We start from the raw sequence: 27,756 nt of genomic DNA, 5'->3' as shown, positions 1-27,756 counted from the left end.
GTCTTTGGAAAGTACCTTTGAAAATGTAGCATAATCATATTATAGGAAGAATAACTGAAATGTTTTAACAATTATATTTTTCTTTTTATTAATATCATCAAAGGCCTGACCTTGTAAAGCCCTAGTTTGAATCACATGAACCACAAGTTCAGTGTTTGTCTATTATATATAATTTACAATCCACATGCTTTATCCAACTCATATAAAGTAATTATTTGGGACTTCCCTGGTGGCGCAGTGGTTAAGAATCTGCCTGCCAATGCAGGGGACACGGGTTCAAGCCCTGGTCCGGGAAGATTCCTCATGCCTTGGAGCAACTAAGCCTGTGCACCACAACTACTGAGCCTGCACTCTAGAGCCCGCGAGCCACAACTACTGACCCCGCGAGCCACAACTCCTGAGCCTGCATGCCACAACTACTGAAGCCCACATGCCTAGAGCCTGTGCTCTGCAACAAGAGAAGCCAACACAATGAGAAGCCTGCGCACTGCAACCAAGAGTAGTCCCCGCTCACCACAACTAGAGAAAGCCTGCACACAGCAATGAAGACCCAGTGCAGCCAAATAAATAAAATTAATTAATTAATTAATTAATTAAAATTTTTTTAAAAAAAAGAAGAGAGCAGCAGATGTCTGCCTGCATTCTGAGTCTCCCACTTCCTTTAAAAAAATAATAAAGTAATTATTTGACCCTAAAGATGTGTTTTAAGGATATCAAAGGATATATTGCAATTTATTTTGTGAAGCAATTAGAAAAACCTACAGTATTTTCATAGGAGGAAATCCGAATTATAATCAAATTTTGTTTGACACTCACAGGCACTTAATGAAAGCATACTAACTAGTTGTTTCTTGTCTTGCAGGGTAATTTCAGTTTATGTTCATTCTTTGTCTAAATAACCAGACTGATCATCCTCTTTCTTTTTTTTTTTTTTTTTTTTTGCGGTATGCGGGCCTCTCACTGTTGTGGCCTCCCCCGTTGCGGAGCACAGGCTCCGGACGCGCAGGCTCCGGACGCGCAGGCTCAGCGGCCATGGCTCACGGGCCCAGCCGCTCCGCGGCATATGGGATCCTCCCAGACTGGGGCACGAACCCGTATCCCCTGCATCGGCAGGCGGACTCTCAACCACTTGCGCCACCAGGGAGGCCCCATCCTCTTTCTTATAAATTAAAATTAGTATTTCAGAAGAATGTCAAAACTTTTCCCTGTCCAGATAAGGAAAATTAATAGAGAATTTAGCATGTTCAGCTAGCAAATACAGATGTTGCAAATATTGAATACTGATACTGTATTCACAGTAAAAACAATCTTAGTGCTAAGAAGTCTGTTTGAATTTTAAAAGTAAATCTATCTGTTACAGAGGAGACTTTTCTTTTTCAGCCTTTTGGATGAGCCTTTATTCAGTGTGATTTTCCTTCAGTAGAATTCATAACAGCACTTTCTAAAAGACATTCTTTCGTAAGCATTGGTATCCAAGAATCTATGCTCACTTATCAAACAAAGTATGAGCTACAGGAATCAACAGAGAGAAGTTCATCAAATAGCAACCATTAAAATCCTGAGCAGTGTTTATTTCTTTTAAAATTCTGGACGATTTTTTCTTAATTCTATCTGTTGGACAGCGTTCATTTGAGTTGGCCTTTAAATTGTACTACTTGGTGAAGCACTAGAGAAAGAGAAGACTTTGGAAAGTTAGCATCCCAAGAAAATAAATCATCTCCATCAACCGTACACCATAACCCCATTCAGAACATTCTGGTTTGAAAGCAAAGTCCAAAAAAATGATTACCTTCTGCTTCTATGGAAACCAAAGCAGACAAATCAAGTATTTTGCTTGGATTTGAATGGAAATCAGCAACTCAGACATGCATCAGGTGGTTCTAATTTGTTCTTTTGATGTGATTCAGATTTTCACACAAAGGCCAGATCCAGTAGTAAGTTTTTATCTGAATTCTGATAAATTGTGCTTATAAAAGCCTATGAGATGATCAGCAGTGAGAGGCTTTCACTGGAGTATGGGCACTCTTGTGGCTTTTTCAGAATAGAACAAGAAGTCAGGAAGCAAAAAGTTTTACAATTAGTAAATAAACCAATCCTATAAGGAAAAAAATAATATATCTGTAAATTAATGATTGATCCTTCTGCAGAATCTTTTGATAACTTTTTAAAGATGTTGGTGGAGTGTTTGATCAATATCCGTGAAGTCAAATAACTGTGGCCTGAGCTACTTTTCTGATTGTATAATCTTTTATAATAACTAAGTCTTCATGCCTTTCCTCCCCTTCCCCCCAATTAATAAACAGAAAAGAATGAAGAAGAAGAGCAAGAAGCAAAAATGGAGCTTAAACGCAGACTCAGCAGAAAGGTGATGAAACTATGATGGTTAATGAGCATGTGTATTTTGAGATATACTTCATTTTTAAAATGCAAAACAGCGCTTTACATGTAAATCTGATATTTAGGGATGATTATTCCTATTAGTCTACTGACTAATCACAGACATTAAAATCAATGTAATGTTTGCAATATGAATTATGTTTATATTAATGCATAATATGCTAATTTTGAAAAGTCGACAGTCAAAAGTTTTAAATTACATTTGCCAATTATGAAAATAACATATAATCTGTGTGAAATTTTTTTAAATGTCAAAAGGAACAAAAAAGACTAGAAAATCATGCAGACGTCTCCCATTCAGAGATAACCATTATTAACATTTCAATGTATAATTTGTAAAAATGCTCACTGTTTCCATGCAGTTTTGGAAACACTGAATAAATACTTTGTTACTGCTAAAGATTCTGAGCTGGATGAGTAATTTATTAAGTGAACTTGATCATCCAGCTTGCCTGCTGCAGTGCTACCCAAATTGACGAATGGCTTACCTCCAAAACTCAGACCATTGTTTCTACCCATTTATGAAAATATAAATCTGATACCAGGGCCCTCGCTTTTTTCGGCAAGTGTTAAAATAATAATAATCTTTGGAAAAATTAAGCAATATCAGAGTTTATATTTCATTATAAACACCTTGCTCAGTAATTCTTCAGATATACCTTTCACAGCTGGATAAGGCAGGATGAGTAAAATATGACATCTGCAGCAAAGAGTATGACCTGACCCACATTTATTTGGGCTGGCTGGGGAGTTCACAGCCAAAACATTCCAAGGCAGAAAGAAGAAGCACTCCATTCCCATGGAAAAGTTGGAGACTGTATTTTGAGACGTTTTGGTTTTGATTTTTAGGGAAAAATAGCCTTAATTCATCTCTTTTTTCCCCTCAGAGATCCCAAACATCAAACAATAATCAAGTTAAAAAAGACACTATAAACTGAATTTCTTGAGATGGCTCTTCTAGCAATTCAATGGCCATTAAGTTACCAGCTACAGATAAGCGGTAACCCCTCCTCCTTGCTCCAGCTCACCTCTGTCATACATATAGTCTTTTCTTAGTCCATTTGGGTCCTTCTCGGAGACAGCAGAGCTGCCCTACCCCCACTAGCCTGTACCACACAGAGCTCCCTGCCATAGGTGCAAAATATTCCATAGCACTAATAGCTAACCTGTAACAGGCATAGCCCTGAAGGGCAAGACTACATGGAGAACTTCTGACCTCTGTGACCATTGGTCACTTGCATTGTGGGAAGTCCCCAGAAGCAAGGGTTTCTCTACCTTCTTAATCCTACCTGCCCTAGAGAGGCAGTAAGAAGCTAGCAGTATGGCTAGGACAGTAACTGAGAGTATAACAAAACCACTTAGATTTTTCCTCCCTTTGTCCATCACCTACCAGGGCTTTATGAAGATAGAAGGAGCTGCCGTTGCCTTATCCCAGGTCACGTAGGCTCAGGGTGTAGACCCAGACCTAAGAATCCTTGAATGCCTTGAATGTTAGAGCATTGACAGTTCAGCCTCTGGTTTTACTCAAGAGGAAATCAAGGAAAGGGGAGATTTTTGACCACAAAAACATCAGTTTTTTTTGTTTGTTTGTTTTGTGAGAGTGCTTAATTTTTCCAAAAATTGAACCCATGCAAATAAGGAATGCCTCCAAAGAGGACCACTTAAACCATGGATAGTCTGGCTGTATATAGAGTATATGTATGGAGAGAAAAATACTGAAAATGGACCCGATGGGCAAAACATAGGCCTGGGTCTACCTGTCTGACAATACTGTGACACCTCCCAACTAAGAAAGGCCACAAAAGCATGAAACTTAATAGCAGACAGTAGATGATTCCTGTTCAACCAGGGGCCAAGTTTCTTTAGTCTCTCAGGACAATCCGTGTCTGTTCTTGGGCTTGAGAAAGGACCATGAGAGGAAAACAAACACACACAGGGCAGGGTAGATTAAATATAACCATAAATTTGAATTTGACAAAAACCACAGGGGGACTCCGAGTTATTGGAAGTGTCTTAAGGTTGCAGCTGGGTTTAAGCAGTCGTGGCCTCACTGAAGTGCATTTTTCCAGTGCGTCCACCCTCCTCATTGCTGCATATCAGCTTTTCTGGCCAAGGGTAAAGTCAGATCTGGACCTGTGTCCTTAGACTCTCATGGAAGACTGCCATAGGCACAGCCTTCACTGGACCATTCCTTTGTTGTAACTTTGTGCATTTCCGAATATGCAGTTTTAATATAGTAGGAACAGAGATTTTTATTCTCATTTCTATAAGTTGTAGGGCTTTTGTCTTGATCATTCAATCTTCAAAGCAGCCATACTATATCTGGATTACTATTGTGTCTGTCCCCGTGTCAGAGATGACAGGCACCTTTATCACAGTGCCAGGCAAGGTGGGGAAAATAGCATAATGCAGATGGTTGCTAAAGACTGTGACCTATCTAACAATGGTGATTTTTATAGTTGCAAAATTAGGGCACACTGCTTTCTAGTTCTCATTAGAAACTCCCAAGATGCTGCTGCCTTTTTTTTTTTTTAATATCTGAAAGTGACCTTATGTAACCATAACTTTGAAGTACTCTGTAGAAAACGTGCCACCATGAGGCTGTACATGGTTTACTGAACTCATCCCTATCCTCCTGCAGCTCAGCCTGAGACCCACAGTGGCAGAGCTGCAAGCTCGAAGGATCCTGCGGTTTAATGAGTATGTAGAAGTCACCGATTCACCTGACTATGATCGCCGGGCAGACAAGCCCTGGGCCAGGTTAACACCTGCAGACAAGGCAAGACCTCAGTGGCTTGAGCCATGATTTTATTTATGTATGATTTTATTGTTTTTCTAAAAGCTCCAATATCTACTTACTGCTTACTTAGTCATCTTAGGAGACTAGGTATTATCAAATATCCCAATAATTTTCTGCCTTTGATTATTTAAGACACTTAGGTGATACACTTAATAATATCAACGTATTTCTTTCAATTAAGTCTCAGAAAAAACTTGTTCTTTGTTACCATATAACCTGCCTGCGTTCAAACCCGGATTGGGGTGGGACATGTTTCCCACAGCCATGATTTATCCTTACTCGTAGAAAATATAACTTATACAAGTTACTCTTTTAAAGGGATACGTTAACAGTGGAAAAGGTATTGATCTCTAATCAAGACTGGCACACTTTTTCTATAAATGGCCAGAAAGTAAATATTTTAGGCTTTGTGGGCCGTCCAGTCTTTGTTGAAGTAGCTCAGCTTTGCCTTTGTAGCATGAAAGCAGCCATAGACAATGTGTAAGTGAATGGATGTATATGTGGTCCAATAAAACTATATTTATAAAAACAGATGGGGGGGTGGTGGGATGAATTGGGAGATTGGGATTGATAGTATATATACTAATATGTATCAAATAGATAACTAATGAGAACCTGCTGTATAGCACAGGGAACTCTACTTCACAGTAGAAACTAACACAACATTGTAAAACAACTATACCCCAATAAACATAAATCAATAAATTAATTAAATAAATAAAATAAACCATATGATGGGCCACATCTGGCCTATGGGTCATGGTTTACCAACACTTAATCTATATCATGGCTGACAGTTCAGGATAACTGAAATATATAGAGGGTTCCATCATGAAGAAAGACTAATTATTTTATGAGTACCATGGTTACATAAAGAATTTTGCCAACCATTTGTTTGTTTTTAAATTCTTCACTTTACAATTTTCCTGATCTCCCAAATAATGGTTTCTAATTTCTGTCTCTAGGCAAAATTCCATATTGAGTAATCTCATGCCGCACCCAGTCTTAAAGCTAGAACTAGGTATTTAGTTACACTCTGTGCTGATGCCCTCTAATAGGAGATTTCATTCTGTAAAGCACCTACTATGTGTCAAGCTCATATTGGAGATATAGATTCAGTAATTATTAGCTCATAAGAAGAAATGAAAACTAGAAAGGAGTAAGATTACAAAGGAAGAATGTGCGGAATGAAAACAGAAGGGAAGAAGGCTGGGAACAGAGCCCGAGAAACCCAACACGAAGAGACATTAGAAAAATACTGAAAAGAAATGTCTGTGAGGTGGGGAAAGAGAAGATGTAGCCCGGCAGCCTAGAAAGGGGAGTGTCAGCTCACAAGTGGTTAGTAACATAGTGAAAGGAGGCATTTTAGCTGACTGACTGTGGTGGGGACCATGAGAATAAAACACAACCTCAAGAGTCTTGCTGTGAAGAAGAGGTATGATAAGGTAGTCACTTGAGGGAAAATGATTGTGGAGGCTGAACGCTTGAGTGAGTAGAATTGAAAAATAAGAATATCAAGGGAGTGATTTTTTAATTTATGGGAAATACCTGAGCAATCTTTTATGCCAAAAGAAAGGGAAAGTTTGCCTATATAGGAGAAAAAGTTAGTAAGTGCTAGAGTAGGGCATAATCAGTGATGCAGCAGGTCAAGGATTATGCAGAAAAGGCAAGGAGGAAACCCTTGAGGTTGGGATGGAGAACACAGGCTGAGGAATGTGCCCTAAAGAAGGAGGCTTCCCCCACGCAGGTGAAATCCCTCAGATCGAGGGCAGCCATGAGGGCATGAAGAAGACTGTGATACTCAAGTCGTGGGGCAAGCTTAGCATCAGTCAGTACCACGTTCCCTGTAGGAAACAGCAAGTTTATATGTTACCAAGAATTGCCTGTTAACTACTTCATGAGATTTCTTGCCCTTAGGCAAGAGTGACTCAGGTCACTCAGTGTTATTCAGCTGACAAATGGGCTACTCTGGAGGGTCCGAGGTGGCTTGTTTACATATCTGGTGTCTTGGTGAGGATGGCTCAGAGGCTAGGCTTTTTAGCAGCTGGGCTCAGCCAGGGCTGTCCACCAAAGCACCGACATATGGCCTCTTCAGCATGGTGGCCTCAGAATTGTCAAGCTTCTTACATGGCGGCTGGCTTGTCCCAGAGCAAGTGCCCCGAGAGAACCAGGTAAAAGTTGCATGGCCTTATCTGACCCAGCTTTAGAAGGCACGCAGCCTCGCTTCCACCACATTCTGTTAGTTCCCGGCAAGTCATAAGGTCAGCTCAGATTCAAGGGAAGGGGAATTAGCTCTGCCTTTCAGTGGGGGAGTGGTGGCAAGGTCATATTGCAGAAGAAATGTGAGCTGGAGTTATGATTGCTGCCATCTTTGGAAAATGCAGTCTGCCATATCCACCATTCCCAGTTATCACGTTACTCAAATGTTGAATTTCAGAAAGGCAGGTAGGGCGTGGCCGGTAAATGATTAAAATCAGAGCAATGCAAAGTATACAAGCAGTGAGAGTCTAAATGATTAACCACCCTCATATGGAAACTACATTTTCCATACTCTAGAAATAGTCCTTCCTAACTCTTGTCTGTTGGTGGAAGGTAAAGTTTGTCCACCTCTAGCTATAACAGAGAGGATTTTTCTTTTTAATTTTGTGTTGAAACAAAAATAGATTTTTGTGCTGGACTTCTAGGCTGCAGGGGAGATGTACTTGGTCGAGTTTTCCTCTACAGGATTAATGTCTCTTCACGAGTAATTTGAAGGCACATGACTTTCACATCTCCCCTGCAGATGGAACCCTGAGCCCCAGAGCACAGCCAGAGGCCCTCCCTGCTCACGTCTGAGTCTCATTGTCTCCCTTTGGCATTGTCTCTCCCATTAACCCTGAGACCTTTGAAGGTCTAAAGGACTGCATTTTTAGAACCGGATTTGTATTGTAGGTTTTTTCTCCTTGAAGAAAAATAAGAATAATTTCTTTTAGAAAGAAAAAAATGTTGTATACTTTTAAAAGATAGGAAATAGAGAAAAGACAACAATGTAAAATGCTTTTAATGTATAGTACTTCGTATATACACAAGTGACTTGTGTTTATTGGCAAAAATCAGAATATTCAAAACTACAAGAGGAAATAATAATTACAGTGCACATCAATGCATGGTATTTGTAAGAATTTCTAAAAATACTGTTTTCAACCTAACACTGAAAAAAATCATCTGTTTTCTCTAGATGTTAAAAAATTTGTATAATGTAATGTTATAGCCCAGAGATACTAAAACTATCAATAGTCTTAGTATATATTTTATATTAGAATGAAAACCCATGCTAATCATTATTATCGTAACAAGCATTTCTGGATTTCTGTTGCTTTTTACTTTAAAATATTCATAATATATGATGATAAGATTTATAATAATATATTTTTTCCAGTAAGTTAATCAGTATGAAAGCCTATAATTTACCTTTATATTAAAAAAGAATTTTACTTTTTAACTTTTGAACTATATATCCCATTTAAAGAAAAAAAACTATTGAAAGTAAATATTTCTACCTCTGCTCTCAAAATAAACACTGAACTTCCTGCCAGCCTAAAGGAGCCATCCTTCTCTCTCTTTTCTTAGTACTATTTTCTTAGCCCCACTAAGATACCACTTTGCATTTAAAGTTTTTTTGAACTTCAAATGTAAAGAAAAGGGGTCAGTAGCCAATTAGTCAATAACCAATCAATGCCCATTCTATGAAAACACTGTTCTGGTGTTGGACATATATACACTACCAAACGTAAGGTAGATAGCTAGTGGGAAGCAGCCGCATAGCACAGGGAGATCAGCTCGGTGCTTTGTGACCGCCTGGAGGGGTGGGATAGGGAGGGTGGGAGGGAGACGCAAAAGGGGGGGGATATGGGAACATATGTATATGTATAACTGATTAAATTTGTTATAAAGCAAAAAAAAACAAAACAAAACACTGAACTCACTGCATATATGAGAGTTTAGTGATCCCTACGGTATTAATTAATAATATGGAAGCTGTTCTCCACTGTTGGCTATTTTTCACGATACTAAACAAAACCTTTGTGTAAAAAAAAAAAAAAAAAAAAAAAACATGTTTATAAATGACTGTCTCCAGGCATGTGAGCAAGAAAATGGGAGATGAAGACATAGAAATTGCCATGTATGATACCCTTGAAATATATACACATATATTTTCCTCATATGTGTATCTATGAGAAAGAGAATCTCTGACTAGATTGTTTGCAATAAAGAGAATAATGCTTTTAGAAAGCTATGTGGGATTAATAAAATTATGTCATGCAATAAAGATTTTAAATCTAATAAGTGATAAAATAAAAGTGCATCTATGTATGTCTCAATGATAGAAAATGGCAAGAGGTAGAAAATATTTGGATAAAGTAATAGACTGAAAATTCCACTTAGTATACATATAATCTGCAACTAGAAAAATAGATGTATAGAGTTCATAAAAAAAAAAAAAAGAAAACACTGTGCTGAGTATTCTGGGGAATCTCATAGACCTGGTAGTCTTGTTAAACTGCCCAAAATGGGAAAGAGAAGTAGTGGGGAAAATGCATTCTTAATTGTGAACTTGATTGAGCTTAAATCACCTTTAACATAAACTTTTTAATTTTAGAATATCTGTGCTTGGATAGAGCACTAGAAACAGATACACATAGAGTAAGATATCTGTGGCCTCTATAAGATATACATGGCCTATATAGATATAGATATCTGTGCTGGAGGATGAGCCCTAAGGTGACAAGTAGAGCCAGAGAAGGCCATCAACTTGCCTTGAAGACCAAAGCGCCCACAGCAGTTGCCATCTTCCTGGGGTAAGCCATGGAAGCTCCATGTAGAGAGGAGAGGGCAGGCTGTGGAGCAGGGCACTTCTGGGTTTGATTCCTCCTTGGCCACTTGGTAGATGTTTGACCTTGGCCAAGTCATTTAACTTGGGTTTCCTCACTAGTAAAATAGAGCTAATTATATCTATCCTGAGAATTTAGTAGATTATCTACAGAATTCCAGCTCCTCAATAAATGATAGCTCTTACCAGTATTACTTTCATGGTCAGGCTTGATAATCTAAGCTTTGTTCCCCATTGGTGACATTTTCATTACTCATTGAAGCCTCAGTTTACAGTCTAGTCTAAATTTATCCAATGAAAGAGAATCTGGAATTTTTCAGATGATACATGGGTTTGTCCAAGTTACTCAGTAGTCATTTATTAAAACCCTTTTAATATATTAAATATTGTCTTAGATACTGGGGATATAAAGATGAATAGAACATACCACCCTCCCAGGAATGCACTGTCTAAATAGGTCCTAGGGAAGACTGAGATTTTAATTCCATACAGAGATGTTCTTTGGCTTATTCATGGTTGCCCAGGCAGCAGGGAGTACACTTATCTAACCATGGCGTTGAGCTTGATGGTTGATGGTCAAGAAGATGGTCAAGCTTGATGGTCAAGAAATCCCCTCCATGTTAAACATCAGATTTTTATCAAAGAAATAAGCAAAGACATCAAAACGATGGGAGTTCTAGTTAATCCTCATAGCTTAGGTGATTTGAGAAGGCAGCAAGTCCATATATTCAACAAATCACCTCTTGCTTCTGGCCAGGCTGACCCCTGAGCTGACTGGGAGTGATAAGCAGACCTTCCATCACCAGTCATCACGAGTCCATCTTAAACTTAGTTCCCGTCATTTTTGTTTCCTTTTTCCTTTCTGTAATTCTCATGCTACCAAACAACACTACATATTTGGTGCCATACTGTCTCTTGTGGACTTGTTTTCTTTCAGTCTTAGAAACACCTAGTCTTGGCCGAATGACTCCCCATTGTTGACCCAACTCAGCACCATTCAGACTTCCATCCCACTACATCAGCCTACCTCTTTCTATCCCATTATCTTTCAAAAAAATATCAGTCCCCTTTACACTTATGTGAAGAGTTATTAGACTTCAACTCTGGTCTCGTTTGTATAGAAGAGAGTTAAGATTATTGTACATGTATTTCCCTAACATAAAGGGTATTTAATTACTTTTTTCCTCTCAAAACTCTCTCAGGAAACCTTCTCTTTAAAAATACTAAGAAGGGGACTTCCCTGGTGGTCCAGTGGTTAAGACTCCACACTTCCAACTGCAGGGGGCGCAGTTTCGATGCCTGGTCAGGGAACTAAGTTCCCGCATGCTGCGCGGTGAGGCCAAATAAATAAATAAATAAATAAATAAATAAATAAATAGGAAGAGGAAATAACTCTTGGAATAAAACTGCGGTCTTCAGTGAATTTTTAAAATGAGTATTGCATTTCTTTAACTGCCTATAGTCACATCTACCTGATACATATATTCAAACAACCAGCCCTTGTAATTTCACATCACATTCATTGCCTATAACTGACTCATCATTTCTAATTACAAGCTAGCACACACAACATGGAGATCTGAGACAATTATCTGGATGACTTAGGCCCTGAAGCTCATTTTATTGGAAAGAGCATGGGACTTGAAGTAAGAAGGCCTATCTAGCACCATGCGAAGTCACTACAGTATTACTGACTGTATCCCCTGTGCTATACATCACATTCGTATGACTTATTTATTTTGTAACTGGAAGTTCGTACCTCTTAATCTCTCTCACCTATTTTACTCATCCCTCTGCTACACCCCTCCCACCCCGGCGACCACCAGTTTGTTCTCTGTATCTGTAAGTCTGTTTCTGTTTTGTTATGTTTGTTCATTTGTTTTGTTTTTTAGATTCTACATATAAATGAAATCATATGGTATTTGTCTTTCTCTGTCTGAGTTAGTTTATTTAACATAATACCCTCTAGGTCCATCCATGTTGTTGCAAATGGCAAGACTTCATTCTTTTTTATGGCTGAGTAATATTCCATTATATATATGCACCACATCTTTTTTATCCATTCATCTGTCAATGGACACTTGGGTTGATTAAGGAAGACTTTTTTTTTTTTTTTTTGCTGTACGCGGGCCTCTCACTGCTGTGGCCTCTCCCGTTGCGGAGCACAGGCTCCGGACACACAGGCTCCGCGGCCATGGCTCGCGGGCCCAGCCGCTCCGCGGCATGTGGGATCTTCCGGGATCGGGGCACGAACCCGTGTCCCCTGCATCGGCAGGCGGACTCTCAACCACTGCGCCACCAGGGAAGCCCTAAGGAAGACTTTTTGATAGATATTAATTGGTGATGAATATAGAGAGTTTTTGCTATTTTAGCTGGGTATCAGCCAGATACTGGTTCGGGGTATCAATTTTTACATTGAGTGAAATAAAGTATCTCACTGTTGATCTCACTTGTGAAACAAGATATATAGTCTTATCACAGGAACTTGGGCCCAGAAATATTTCTCTACTTGATTCATCCTCTTCCAAAAAATCATTAGCAAGAACCACTGCCACAGTCCCCAGCCTCAGGCTCCTCGTAGAAACTACCGGGGCTGAGGAATATATTTGGAGAGACAAATAATCTACGACTATAGCATTTAAACATAACATTGAAAGCAGCATTGGGGAAAAGCTTGTATATTGCAGAGTGATAGCTAGTGATGGGAGAAAGGCAGAGAGAGGCCTCAAGGCTTTCTTCTGTCTTTTCCCTTTTCTAAAATACATCATTTTCCAACCACAAAGTAGATTTTCTTATCTCTCTGTAAAGCCATTCTCTGTGGTTTGTAATGTCCTTCTGTTTCAGCTGAAGAGTCCATTTCTCAGAGTTTATGGGGATGCTTTTATTAGTATTTTTTCATTTACATGAGGAAAAACTTCTTCCTAGAAAAATTAGGAAATAAAGATAAGCACATAGTTGAAACCGAAAAACCATCCATGATCCAGCCAGTATTGCTAATACATAACTAATGTTAACATTTTGATGAGTATCTCAGCTTTTCAACCTGAAAGGACATAGCATCTCTTCCAACCCCAGCATGTACATGACATGGATTATGTGTTCAATAAATAGTAAGAGTAATAGGATTCTACTTGATATTTTCTTTGAGTGGCTTGAAGTGTTGTGCTGAAATTTTTAATTCTAATTGTCTAAACTTTCAATATGAAAGAATAAATAGCAATTGCCTTCTCTGTAGCTCTGTGGTAGCTCATCAAAGCCATGTTGCTGTGGGTGGTATGACGTGCAGAACTTTCATAGGAAAATGATATTGTTTCTCAAAAAATCTCATGACCTGTGCTATCCTTGTGGTCATCGAGGATGGGGGATGTGGGTGACTCATAGATCAGGCCCCAGGGTGAGTTTGGCAAAGGCCTCCTTCATCTCTGCCTTGTCAGTGTCACCTGAAGGAAATCTGTCCTGGTTTTTGTTTGGCTATAGTATTGACGTTTCATTAGTCATACCTTTACCTAGTAGAAATTAGAAATGCCTTTCTCCAAGACATTTCATCAAAGAATATCTGCTTCATTGATGCTATGTATACTGAGGAAATATGTGATCTAAATAACATTTCAGTTTATCTATTTTTTCTATTTAGGCGGCAATAAGGAAAGAACTAAATGAATTTAAAAGTACAGAAATGGAAGTTCATGAAGAGAGTCGACAGTTTACCAGGTAGGTAAACAAAATGCAGTTGAGCAAACTAAAAATGAGTAAGATGGTAAATTTATGTTACATGTATTTCATCACAATTAAACATTTCTTAAAAATATAGTTTAACACAACACCCACTATCTAGTGAACATTTCTAAAATTAAGTCTTTTTTTTTTCTTTCAAAGAAGTGTGAATCATTCTAAAGGGCTATGTTTTCATTTCTTTCTTAGTTTTATTTTCTGGCCCCCAAAACAAGTATCAGCATCATTTATTCTGCTCTTGAAGAGACTCAGTTGAAGTTTTATACCCAGAACAGATGCTGGTGAGAGCCAGTGTGGGCACATATGTGTCTGCTTTGAACTCACATAACTTAGAGAGGGTAGAAACTCAATTTTTAGAAGACGTAGCTTAGAAAGGAATCCGATTTTTACTGCTGCTACAGAAGATCACTATACTCCTACCATTTTTCCCCCCAACACACTTCAGTTTCACAAGCTGCTAAAACCAGAAGCGACCTGAGTGATCATGTAGTCTGACCCCCCTACTTCACAGGTGTTCTGTTTATTTCTCTCATGGGTTTACGTGCTTTGCTATACGTAACAGGTGTTATATAAGATTTTTCAAAGAATTTGCATGTGAATCAAATCTTTGAAACTTGAATTGTTAAAAAACATACCAAGACAGATGATTACGTGAAGAATACCATGGTAGGTCTTTCTGGAAAGCAAATACTGATCCCAAGACTAGAAACAGCCTCAGTAGGGCAGCCATACATCATGGTGTGACAGCATCTGCAGTGGTTCCTGTTGGTGGTGGTGTTCCCTGCTGGGGAGCGTGTCCCACGATAAAGGAAGTGATGATGTATCTTCATAATTTAATAGCAAATCCCTTCCCTGAGGTTTATGGGGGCCTGCTTGCTCCATAGCTATTGGTCCTATAATAATGTCTGGCATGTAGAAGAAACTCCCCTTTCTCCTAGGGATAGTTCTTCCTTATTTGTTTTGTTTTCTCCTGTATCATATTTATTTGTAAATGCATGTAGGGCTTTTAGACATCCTGAATATATAGACTTTTTCTCTATTTGAGTGCTTTATCCTATGATAATCTACTCTTGGACCCATCACCTTCCCATATCAAGCAGACCTATTTGTCCTCTCCTTTTCTCCCTTCCACTTCTGGGGTCAGGAAGAGTTCATGCTCATATCTGACACTGTGGTCACACTTCTCCAGTTAAGTTGATCATCATAAGGCAGCTGGATATTTATGGTGACATTGAGCTGGCTGGGACCTCCAGGAAACTGGGAAGATGCCACGTGTTTGTGTCGTTGAGTCCTGACCCTGAGAGTCCTGAGATGTAGTGACTGCACCCAACCCAGTTTTTGACATTTAGGATAGTTTTACATCTGTATAGTTTTCCTAGGAATTGTAATAATTGATTAACTCATTTTCATTTGATAGCATTGTATGAAGAATAAATTACAATAGAAAATAATCAAATTTTTAAAATGCACTTATACGAAGGTTCTCATTTTATGAAAATTAAACATTTATACTCAAATAGGTCCTTCTTCTTCTGTTGTACACTGTGACCAAGTAAAAAAAATAGGATGTAGGGAGAAATGAAGTTCATTTCTTTTTTATCTATGTATTCTTATGTACACAAATAATATACTCTAATTAAGCATTCAAACATCACAAAAATCTATCAAGGAAAAGTGAAAACTTCCTTCACTCCTTCCCCAAATTCATCCCCATTCTCACAGGAACCACTGGTAAAAGTTTGGTGTAGATCTTTGTAGACAGTTTTCTGTACATTCACAAACAGGTATATATATGTGATATATGTGTACGTACTTATATGCATTTATGTACCCCTCTCAGTTATACACAAAAACAGCATCTAGAAAATCTGTCCATGTTAGCATATATTTCATTCATTTGAATGACTCTATGGCATTTCATAGATAATACAGTATGCTGTAAGTTGTTGAACAATTATTCTATTGATGGATGTTTATGAAAATTTCAGTTTTCCATTATTTAAACAATGCTACCTTGACTTTCTTTGTAAATACACTCTTTTGCATACATGCCAATATTTCTGTAGTATCGAGTATTTGCTATATCCACTAAATATATATTTTTTAACATTTTGAGAGATTACTATTCTCTTGTCTTTCCAAAGGACACAGTTTTCATTGCGACCTCCAGTTTATGAACATGACTGGTCTACTCACCTTCATCAGCATTTTGGGGTGGTGGGGGTTCTAAAGAATGAACAATAATATCCTATTTCATTGATTTCTATAAGGTTAGGCATTTTACATATTTTTATTGATTTTTTTTCTAATTTGATGTGCTTCGACCAGTTCTCTTTGGAGTTGTTTGTCTTTTTCATATGGATTAGTAAAACTTCCTTAAATATTGTGGATATTGGCCCTTTGTTACATGTGTCACAATACTTTCCCCCAATCTGTAGTTAATGTTTTAATTCTTTTTATGGTCTTTTGTTTAAATTTTTGCATATTCAAATTTGTCTATATTGTTATGTTTTAGTTCATTATTTTGTGTCTTATGGAGGATGGCCAAGCTTATAAAACTTATCTTTGATTTTTATATGTGCTTTTTTTTAGTAGTTAAATCTTTCATTCATCGGGCATTTATTTGTACGTATGATTCAAGGGAGTAAACTAACTTTACTGTGTTCTATTTTTGTTGTTGTTGTTGAGTTTCTTTGTTCTAAATCAATTATCAATTGTCCCTATGCCATTTGTTTCCCCCTTTATGTGAAATTCTTCTTATTAAAAGAAGACCATTAAGGATCAATTTCCAGATTCTGTATTGGGCTCTAATGAGCTGTTGTCTGTCCTGGCACTGTGTCACACAGTTTAATTAGAATAGATTTGTAGTATATTTTTAAATCTGTTGGAGTCTTTTTCACCTTTAAAATTCTATTGGCTATTTTTCTGTATTTATTCATCTGTAGAAATTTGGAGTGTTTGTGTGTGCCGTAAAATAGTCGATTGTTATCTTCATTGTTTAAGCAAATATTAATAGATGCAAACAGGGATGACTGCATTTCAAGAGAAAATCATAGGCTTTTTTTTTTTTTTAACAGCTGATACAAAGGTAAGCTTTAAAAGTTTTCCCAAAAATGTACTGGTTAACACTCTTTAAAATGTCTTTTAAAGACACTGGTGGGGGAAGGGGTGAATTAGGTGAAGGGGATTAAGAGGTACAAATTTCCAGTTATAAAATAAATAAGTCATGAGAGTGTAATGTACAGCATGGGGAATATAGTCAATAATATTATAATAACTTTGTATGGTGACAGATGGTAACAGCCTTATCATGGTGATCACTTCATAATGTATAAACATACTGAATCACTATGTTGTATATCTGAAACAAATATAATATTAAAAGTCAATTATAGTTCAATTTTTTAGAAAATTAAATTTCTGGATAAGGAAAAATTAAATATTCATATCACTAAGACAAATATTCCTTGCTTAAGTATTCTTTAAAACTTGGCAGTAAAGCAAATGTCTCCTGTGATTTTTCCATCAGTGTATATTACATCATTAGAATTGTATTCCAGTAGAGAAATAGTTAGGCTCTGAGATATAAAAATAATACTTATGATTTTTTAAGTTGTTTTTGGTATTTCTTTTAAAAGGTGAAAGGTTTGGTAAATACTGCTGAGTCTTATCAAAATAATACAAACATATGACAATGTTTTACATTTAGAAAATTGCTCATGTAGGAGATGGTGGTGCCCTTATTCTCAGCCACGCTTGGAAGGAATAAACATGCCATGGATCATGACCTGGCCATTTAAATGCAACCCAGATAGAGAGCAGCTCACTTATTAGCCTTTCTCATTAGTGCCAGATGTTATCTCCTTATATCAAGTAAGCCTTCCCTTCAAAATCTAAACCTATTAACTGCCTGTGATTTAGAGTGGTTCATAAAAGGGTTGAGACAGCCCTGCTTCTTCTGGCCAGGCACCCCTTCATCCAGTGGTGATCTCCCACACAGTGATGTATCAGTCGACACTGGGAGGATGCGTTCCTCTACACAGCTTCCTTTGCTTCTGTATCTCTGTAGAGAGTCACAAAAAGCTGGTAACCTTGGTTGCCTCTGGGAGGGAAATCAGATGACTGGGGCAGGCATGGTGGGGGAGACTTCACTATTCACCCTTATGAACCTTTTGAATTTTTGAAACATAAGAATTTATTACCTAGTCAAGAAAAAAAAATTAAGAGAAAAAAATGAAGGATCCATTTCCGAAGTCCTCTTTCTGTAATTGAGGAGTCCATCATGGTGGCTTTTCATGAGGAGTGTGCTGGCAGTAATACTGTGGTACTCCTGCTCTTCCTGTACCGAGAAGACACCTCTGAAAACTCCATCCTGGAGTACGTTCTCTGCATGTTTGACCTGAAGAGGGATTGTAGTGATCCACTCTTTCATCTAATTCCCTCAGTTTCTCCAGATGGCTCTTGGAATTGGAATGCATTCTGGGGTCATGTGAGAAACATGAGGATAAGTGGTCCCCATAAGAATTCATCCTTTGGCCTGCAAGGTACCAGGCTTTAACCTCTGTTCTTTAGAACACTTGCTGCCTGTCCAGACACATACTGTTTTTTTCTCCCCCTCAGCAGCTGCCCACCCAGCCTACTGTTCAAAACCCAGAAGACCATTTGAAGGGCACTGTACTATTAAATGGGGTCATTGCATTCTGGAAACAGATCACCATGGCAAAGAAAACCCACTTCCCTTTCCATAGTAAATGGGATTTCTACAGTTTAAAATAATTCTCTAAATTATAAAGACATGTAAATTGTTTGAAAAAAATTTACGTAAAAACTAAACTTTAAAATGGTTACAGCTGAGTGGTAAGATCTGTGGTTAGTTATAACCTTTGGATATTTTCTGATTTCCAAATTTTTTTAAATGTCAACATGTATCAGATTTATAATCAAGAGAGAATATTGCTTTTAAAAACAAACTTTGAATTTTGTAAATAACATTTTTAGAGTGCGCAAAGTAGCATTTTCATATATATAATTTTATTAGCTTTTAAATTATTTGCTTATTATATTAAGCAAAGGATCATTAAATTGACAACTCTTAGAGTCAAAATGGACCTCGAGAGATTATTGGCATAATGTTAAGTGGAAAAATCCAGATACTGACTAAAGGTGTGTGTGTGTGTGTGTGTGTGTATGGCAGTGGTTTGTTTTATTTTAAAATTCAGATACATAGAAGAAAAATTAAGAAACAACATTAAAACACTCAGCCATAAAAAAGAATGAAATATTGCCACTTGTAGCAACATGGATGGGCCTACAGAATATCATACTAAGCGAAGTAAATCAGAGAAAGACACATATTCTATGATATCACTTAGGTATGGAATCTAAAAAATAATACACATGAACCTATATACAAAACAGAAACAGACTCACAGACATAGGAAATAAAGTTATGGTTACCAAAGGGAAAAGGGAGGGTGGGAGGGATAAATTAGGAGTATGGGATTAACAGATACAAACTGCTATACATAAAATACATAAGCGGGCTTCCCTGGTGGCGCAGTGGTTGAGAGTCCGCCTGCCGATGCAGGGGACGCGGGTTCGTGCCCCGGTCTGGGAGGATCCCGCATGCCGCGGAGCGGCTGGGCCTGTGAGCCATGGCCACTGAGCCTGTGCGTCCAGAGCCTGTGCTCCGCAACGGGAGAGGCCACAACAGTGAGAGGCCCGTGTACCGCAAAAAAAATAAAAATTAAAAAAATAAGCAACAAGGATTTACTGTATAACATACAGAACTATATTCAATATCTTGTAATAATCTATAATGGCAAATAATCTGAAAATATATATATATATAACTGAATCACTTTGCTATATACCTGAAACTCCAACAATATTATAAATCAACGGTACTTCAATGTAAATAAAGAAATAAATAAATGCAAGTAATGCCAAACCTTATTAAAAAAACTCTTAATGATTTGTTATAGAGAGAGCCTATAGGTGTTTTTTTTTCCTTTTCTCTACCTTTCAAATTTACTAATGTAGCTATATTGAGCGGTGTGTGTGTGTGTGTGTGTGTGTGTGTGTATTTAAAGAAATTTTCTCATTCTGTGCCACCTTAAGTTATTACTATTCAATGTGGATTTACAGATAAATTAAACCACTCTTTGAGCTTCTAGATAGGTTTATCAAAATGTGACATGGCAGGAACTACACCTGTGACCTCAATAAACAGTAATTCAGGGGCCCTCCACAGAGAAATGAGAAGGCTGTTTCTGCATACTCTTCTCTCTTGGGTGATACTCTCTTGGGTGCTCCATTTATTTGCTACCTGGACGGAAACTAAAAAGAATTGCAAAATGCTGCTTCGACCACCAGAGTTGCAAGCATGGCTCCCTATTCAGACTAACAAAATCCCATCCAGCATGTCATCTGACTTCGGTTGAACAAGGAACAGTGGTTTAGGAGAGTGTCCTCATTTGTTTAACATAAGTGTATGTTCCATGACCATTAAACCCTTTTAAATAAAGGGGAAATGAATTAGTCAGGATTTCTGTATATATCAATTAGGAAATTATAGGAAAGTAATATTTTACACTTTGTGAGTAATTTCATATTTTATATTATCTGAATGAATTTACAGGAAGATGAGGACATTTTTATATATTAATTTGTAGAGGAACTGTTATGGAAAACAACTATCTTTACCTGAATTCCATGACTTAAAATTAGCTTTTTCCTCCTATTCACTCCCTCTCAACAGTATGAAAATAAGAAAGGTTTATTGCAGTTTTAACAAGAAGAAGAAAATATAGATAACTTCAAATTTGAGTTTCAGGAAAGTTCTAAAAAAAGGGTGGACGAAAAGCTTAAGTATCCTGAGAACACAGTAAACCTATTTATTGCTTCATCAACTTGAAGCCTAAAGCCAAAACTGTCATTCTGTCAGATAGGCAAACTTCCCCTGAGGTAAAGCTGAACTTCATGTACCTTAAAATGAACGTAAACCACTGAGTAGTACCAAACTTAAGAATAATTTGCATTTTCAGGACCTCTAACCATAAAATTTTAGAGTTGATTTTGAAGATAAGATGCCTAATTTAAATAGGATATAAATGTCCTTTTCTGATTGGATAGTGCAAGAAAATATATGGGTTTTTGGACCAGATCTGGGCAGTGCATATGAAGAAAGGTTACATTTCTTTCTTTTTTTTTTTTTTAAATTTTGGCTGCACTGTCTTAGTTGTGGCACACGGGATCTTCACTGCGGCATGTGGGATCTTTTAGTTGCAGCATGCCAACTTCTTAGTTGCAGCATGCGGGCTTCTCAGTTGTGGCAAGTGGGATCTACTTCCCTGACCAGGGATCGAACCTGGGCCCCCTGCATTGGGAGCGCAGAGTCTTACCCACTGGACAACCAGGGAAGTCCTGAGGTAGCATTTCTGACCCCTGCGGCTTTGTCAGCATATTATTGCAGTCACAGTATTGGTTAGTCATCTTCTTTTCTTCGCCAACATAGAAGCTGTGCTGATGGCCTGACCTTCCAACAAAATCCAGTCTGTGAACTCTTTCTCTAATGGATCCATGGGCAAATAGTAGCAAATTGTGGTGTCCTGCTAATTTTTGGAAGTTAAAAGCAGGACACTTTCCAGGAAAATGCTGGGCTTTAAAAGGTTCTAAATCTATCCTGGTCCACTGGCTACTCATTTTGTTGCCCAATCTGATTCTTAATTTACCTTCCTTATCCCAGAGACATTACTGATGGGAAGAGAAAGGTTCTCTTGTCAGCCTTCCCCACACTTGTCCTTTGAACCCAAGACCAAGCAAAGATTAGGACATTATGGAATGTTTAATGTATTAAATCTAGCAAATTTGGAGAGGCCTAAAAAATTGGCTAGATTAGATGAGTTTGTATTTAATTCCTAGAAAAAAAAATCTAACAAAGAGGGACCTTTGATAGTTCATGGTGTGAAGATCCTGCAGGTGCAGTATGTTTGTTTGTATTGTCAGGGCCCCCAGGGCTCCTGTTCCCTCTGTGTGGTATGGACGTTGCTCCTGTGTCCTGCACAGAGGGAAGCTGCTTCTCATTTCATCCCTGAGGACACCACTGGGCTTGCTTTCCTAGTAATTGCAAAGTTTGTCCTGAGCCCGTTCTCATCTAGATTCCTTTATGGCAAAAGACAAATGTGTCTGAGGCAACGGTAGCAATCAAAGTATAGCCTGGAAATGTGGACCAGGACTTTTCTCTTGTCAAAATGGATCAAAGCTGGCAGATGTAGAAATCCAACTGATTACCTTTTCCATCCCATTCTACCCAGAGGACACGAAAAATACCCATTGAATGAAAGCATGGGTGAAGGCATGTTTTGATCTCATAGTCTCACGTAGGTTAAGAATACAGAGTCTCGAGCCTAGTGTGCCCGCTTACCAGCTCTCTACCTTGGGTACGTAACTTAGCATCCCTGTGCCTCAATTTCCACACCTGCACAAAGGGGATACAGGAGTACCTACCTCATTGGATTATTTTTGAGGATTAAATGAAGTAATATATGTATAGCACTTGGAATTGTGCTAAGCACATAGTAAAATTTAATACAGTTAGCTATTATTATTATATGCCTCTTTCTTTCACGTTTTATATAAAAAGTTTGATTTAAGAGGTTTTCAGTTACTCTTGAAATATTTGTATAGAATTTCCATATTTTTCTTCAGGTTATGGTTGACTCTTCCTAGAAAGCACGATGGAATGTGCTATCTGATGGGTATCATAGATTAGTATATATTGAGTTGTAATTAATGTCAGAGAGTCTCAAGATTGAAGCCTTCAGTTATATACAATTATTTATAGAAAAAGTTGTCACATAACTAAGTGCACCTGTGTATATGTACTCAGTTGTTCACGTGTTCAACAAATATGTATCGAGCACAGAGAGTGAGCCAGACTCTGTTCTGGACCCTGGGAATTTAGAACATGTCAAAGTCCTCACTCTCACATGCTTATGTTCTAGTGAGGAGACAGACCATTAGGAAGTAAATGAACAAATAAACATGATCATTTCAGAGAGTGCTAAGTGCTATGAAGGAAAAGTAAGACGCTGTGCAAAGGACAAGGGTGGATATGGATAGGATGGCTAAGAAAGGGGTCTCTTGAGGAAATAAAACTTATCCTGTGATTTACATGACAAGAGGGAGCTTTCAGCACTGTTGGGGGAGAGGAAAACACTCCCCCTAAGGGGGTCAGCTAATGTAGAGGGAAGAGCTGGTGCAAAAGGTCTGAGGCGTGAAAGAATTTTGCATGATCAGCGGGCAGGAAGAAAGCCCAGGTGACTGAAACAGTAATGTTGTCTCTGTTTAACACATGTAGAACATGGAGGTTCACACACCTGCCCAAGGCTGTGGTCAGGATAGAGTCAAGAACTGAACTCATGGTGGAATTTTAGTCACAACATGTTTGCTAGTTTTGGAAAACTTGGTATATCCTATTTTTATTTTGACTTTTGGAAAGTCAAACATGCAGAAGTAATATCACAAGTTCCATTCATCCTTCACACAGCTTCTCCAATTAGCAACTTATGGCCAGTCTTGTTTCATCTGTTCTTATGTCTTTTTCATTTTTTAATGCTTTGATTCAACACAGCAACATTTATTAAGTAGTACCATAAGCTAGATATTGTATTCTGTGAGTATATTAAAGTGAATAAGCCCAAGTCTTTTCTCAGAGTCTCACAGTCTAAAAGGAGATGCACATCTATACAATACACGTGCATGCACACATACACACACACACACACACACACGGTGATCAATAACTGGTATAAACCAAACGTTATGGGTACACAGAAGAGAAAGTAATTAATGCTCTCCCGAGAGGTGGAGAAAATGGAGTTTGGGGAACTCACAGAGTAAGATTGTAGGAGGTAGAGATGGCAAGAAAGGGTAATGGAAAAAGAGAGCATTTAGGGGGGCAAATGATTGGAATTTCGGGTACTTTGGGAGTAGTGGTGGAGTTAGATACATGGGTTGGGCCACCTCCTAAAGATCCTCAGTCACCACTCTAAGACATTTAAATTTTATTTTGTCGGGAGTGGGGAACAGTGCAGTGATATTAACAAAGAACTGGGATGACTGGATCAGTATTTATGATAATAATGCCAGTGGCAGTGTGGAGCATAGATTTGACCTCCAAATCCATGGGCTTGAGACAGGGAAATGAATTTGGAGTCTGAGCAGATGAAATGCTAAATAGAGTTGCATAAAATTGTTGACTCACTGAAGTAGGCTGAAGAGGCGGATCAGATAAAGCCTTCTGGAGAAGATGGCTTTTGGCCTTGATCTTAGATATGAAAACATAGATGGAAAATGAAGGGGGGGGGGTGCCGTATAAGGGAAGTATAAGTATAAGGGAAGAGTATGTTCAAAAGCAGAGGGCTACAAAATCACAAGGAATGTTCAGGAACTCGCATGAAGGGACATGAAGCCAGCCAGCTAGCTAGCATGCTGTTAAAGTAGTGCCAGCAAAAGGTGGTGAGGGCTTAAATGAATTCAGAGACAGGCAGTCAGGGCAGGACTTGGCGACTAATGGGGTACGGAGGGTGAAGGAGAGAAATGAGTTGCAATCTTAGGTTTCTAGACTGAGAGTATTTTAAAAGGTAGAACATTTAACAAGATGGAAAGTATAAAGGCAGGTTCACAAGAAAAGGTAATTTGTATAGCTGTACACATGCTTAGTATGTTGTCTGTGGAACATTTGCAAGAAAATGCCTGGTAGGCATTTGGAAATTCAGGTATAGAAAGTATCAACACATTTGGAGTCATCAGCAAGAGGTGATGAGAGGCTGAAACTAATGAAATAGTGACTATTTGATGGTGTTTTCCTTTTATAATGACAAACCAGGTGTAACCAAATCCTTTATGAAACATCTCACTCTGCTCCATGTAGGTCAGAACATGACCCTCCAGAATAGTGATGTTTTGTGTATTGATTGCTCCCTATCCCGGATGATACAACCAACATCCTTTTTTTTTTTTTTTTTGCTGTACGCGGGCCTCTCACTGTTGTGGCCTCTCCTGTTGCGGAGCGCAGGCTCAGCGGCCATGGCTCACGGGCCCAGCCGCTCCGCGGCACGTGGGATCTTCCCGGACCGGGGCACGAACCCGCGTCCCCTGCATCGGCAGGCGGACTCTCAACCACTGCGCCACCAGGGAAGCCCAACCAGCATCTTTTGTAGAGGGGCTGTCTCTGCTTTCCCACGTGACGTGTATAATGGTATTCTGTTCTGACAGTAACTTAGAACAGTAATTCAGTTGGGGATGCCAGAGCTGCCTTTGATCATAAACATTGCTGTAACTTATTCATTTCACTGAATGCAGAGTTGTGTTCCTCTCCCGTCTCACAGAGTTTCTGTTTCACATTTCAGGTTTCATCGTCCATAATGAAGGGCGGGACTCTTTGGAAACAGACTGATCATCTTTGGGGGAATCCTCGCTTCCTGAAAACCTGATATTGCACTGGGATTTGAATGTGTGTGTTTCCGTTTAACTTGTGGTGAAGGAAGCGTGTGGAACGTGCTCCCCACCTATACAGCCCGGATAGGCCCACAAGCAAAGGGAAGGGTGCAGCGACTCTGCTCTCCAGCATGTGGATTGATGGTAAGGGATACCATGGTTACACCACTTATTCTTCATCCAGAGTTTTAATCAAAGAAGATGAGCAGAAGACAATCGCTGGTTCCCTGTTGCCAGAAAGCCACATTTAAGAGTGCGAGTTAAAGAAGAATGGGGAATGGAATTTCTGAGCACTGGAGAGGGGTGGGGGGTTGAAAATCAGAAAGCAAGAGAAGTACTTCATTATGTTAATGAAAAGAAGAAATGGAAGCATAAAGGTATTTTCAAAGTAGGCTTTTGGTAGTTGAGAACTTATTAAGGGATTTGGGAGTTTAATCACCCAAGGTGGATTTCCTAAAGACCTGACCCTAGAAGAATATTCTTGTTTCATCATCATATTGGTACAGTGTCGTACCATTATTTTTTTGTTGTGCCAGTGAATTCAGTTGCCAGAAATAAGTCTGAGTGTTTTCATGTATCTTTTTCTTAAATGCAAGAGGCTTTTACTGACTCTTAATAAGCATGCTTACCCAAATTTTGTCGCATGCTTTAAGTAGCATAGCTATACATACTTTACATTTTTTTTTAATACTCCTTATCTAATGTACCAACCTTCCACAAGGATTATAGGACTGGGAATAAAGTCAGATGTAATTATTCGACCCTATAAATCTGTAGCAGGCTTTAGAAATAAATCTTTTGGTCTTTCCCTAGCTTGCTTATCTCCAAAGTTGAAACCATCATACTTGACCTAAGGAAGATAATATCGACAATCATGGCACCTTTTTAAAAAGTCTGAATCCAGGGTTAAAGTTGAAGCAAAATGCAAGTTTTCTGCCAGCAGTTAGCTCTGAATAGGAATGAAAAGAACTACTTATTTTCCATGCTGCATTAAGTTGGATTGCTGCTATTAAAAAGATAAAGCACATGGATTAAAAAAATACTCACCCAAAGACTTAAAAGAACAGAAAATTTCTGCTAAGTTGTAAGTGAGGAGAACCTCATTTGATATTTTAAGAGTCTGCAGATTGCATCCATAAATATAGCATTGACTTTCAGTGCAAAATAATCAGTGAGATTAAAGTTATGGAAGATTTCCCTATGAGCCTACAGTCAATATCGTTTACATTAAGAAGTCCTCTATTGTCATCTTACTGTTTTCCATGGAGTCACGGGCATAGTATGGCTTCTGCTCCCAAGTACATATGACCATATGTAAATACCACCTTGCATTCCATTGTTCTTTCATGATTGTTTTGTGCCCCTTTTATTAAAAACACGTGAGATGTATAACAACAAGATGAGACCTAAATAGACTTTATTTTATTCTCAGAGTTTGGACTAGGATTTTCTGAAATGATTCTGTGCATTATATGGAAAACTGTAATTTTCTATTTCAACCAAAAAGCAAACATTTAATCTGGTGGACAAATTTGGATCCTGCCACTCATTTACATTTTAAAGAACCACTTAAAATTGGATGATTTTGCTTCAAAAATAAAAAAAAAATTAGTCCCACTTAGCCTATTACAAAAAGCCAGGACCACTTTATAACTAAGAAAAGTAGCCAGCGTTGCTGGCACCTCTTGCTGTACTCAGCTATATGCATTAATAAAATAAACCTAGAATTCTACACTATTGTCATTTCCTTGATAGAGTAAGACATATTTTTGTTTTGAAAAGCTTTTTCTGCATGCCCAAGTGTCTTTCTCTGGCTGAAGTTTTATCCATTTCATAGTGTTTAAATCCAGCCATAGATATTAACTATGTTCCATTTTTTTGCTGAAGCCATGTTTTTCCTTATGATATTGTTTTATTGTCATTTTAGTGTCTTGGGAAAAATACCAAGGAATGTAGTGTTATTTTAATTTTCTATACTTATAATCTTAGAACATCATTTTAATTTCTAATCACAAGGCCCCTATAAAAATGGTAAATATAAGACATTTATCACTGTTTTATCACTCAAGATACATATCATAGAAAGTCTCTATTTGGTTGATAAAAGGAACAATTTTTTTCCCACTAGCAGTACATGTGATACAGTTTTTTTATTCCCTACACTGAGATGCACTCGGTACAAAAATGAAACTCTGGTCCCTCAATATATTGTTTTCCTTGTATGATATGTCAGATTTATGAACTACCCATACTTTTTCTTCTAATGATTGACGTGTTTAGGGAAAAGTTTAAAAGTCAAAAAAATTAACCAATACTAGTTTAATTTTTAAGAATTGGAACCACAAATTATTTCATTAGAATGATCCTTTAAATAAAAAGCTATGGAAAGAATGGAAGGATTATGAGCTAAGCTATATTTTGCAGAATGAAGCTCTATTTTAATAGATAATTTTAT

The 27,756-nt window shown here is 38.1% G+C and overlaps 1 protein-coding gene across 1 annotated transcript in view; it reads left to right on the top strand.

Moving 5' to 3' along the window:
• The window catches only part of PHACTR2 (phosphatase and actin regulator 2), a 270,335-nt gene extending 256,553 nt beyond the window's left edge, over positions 1-13,782 (top strand). The window contains exons 10-12 of the mRNA XM_060115252.1: positions 2,304-2,365; positions 5,039-5,176; positions 13,702-13,782. Of these exons, the coding sequence (XP_059971235.1) occupies positions 2,304-2,365; positions 5,039-5,176; positions 13,702-13,782 (281 nt within the window). The remainder of the gene's footprint in view (positions 1-2,303; positions 2,366-5,038; positions 5,177-13,701) is intronic.
• Positions 13,783-27,756: the final 13,974 nt, after the last annotated feature.

Source organism: Mesoplodon densirostris, chromosome 12, assembly GCF_025265405.1.
Source record: "Mesoplodon densirostris isolate mMesDen1 chromosome 12, mMesDen1 primary haplotype, whole genome shotgun sequence".
In the NCBI taxonomy this organism is placed as follows: domain Eukaryota; kingdom Metazoa; phylum Chordata; class Mammalia; order Artiodactyla; family Ziphiidae; genus Mesoplodon; species Mesoplodon densirostris.
This window is presented reverse-complemented; position numbering and strand designations above follow the sequence as displayed.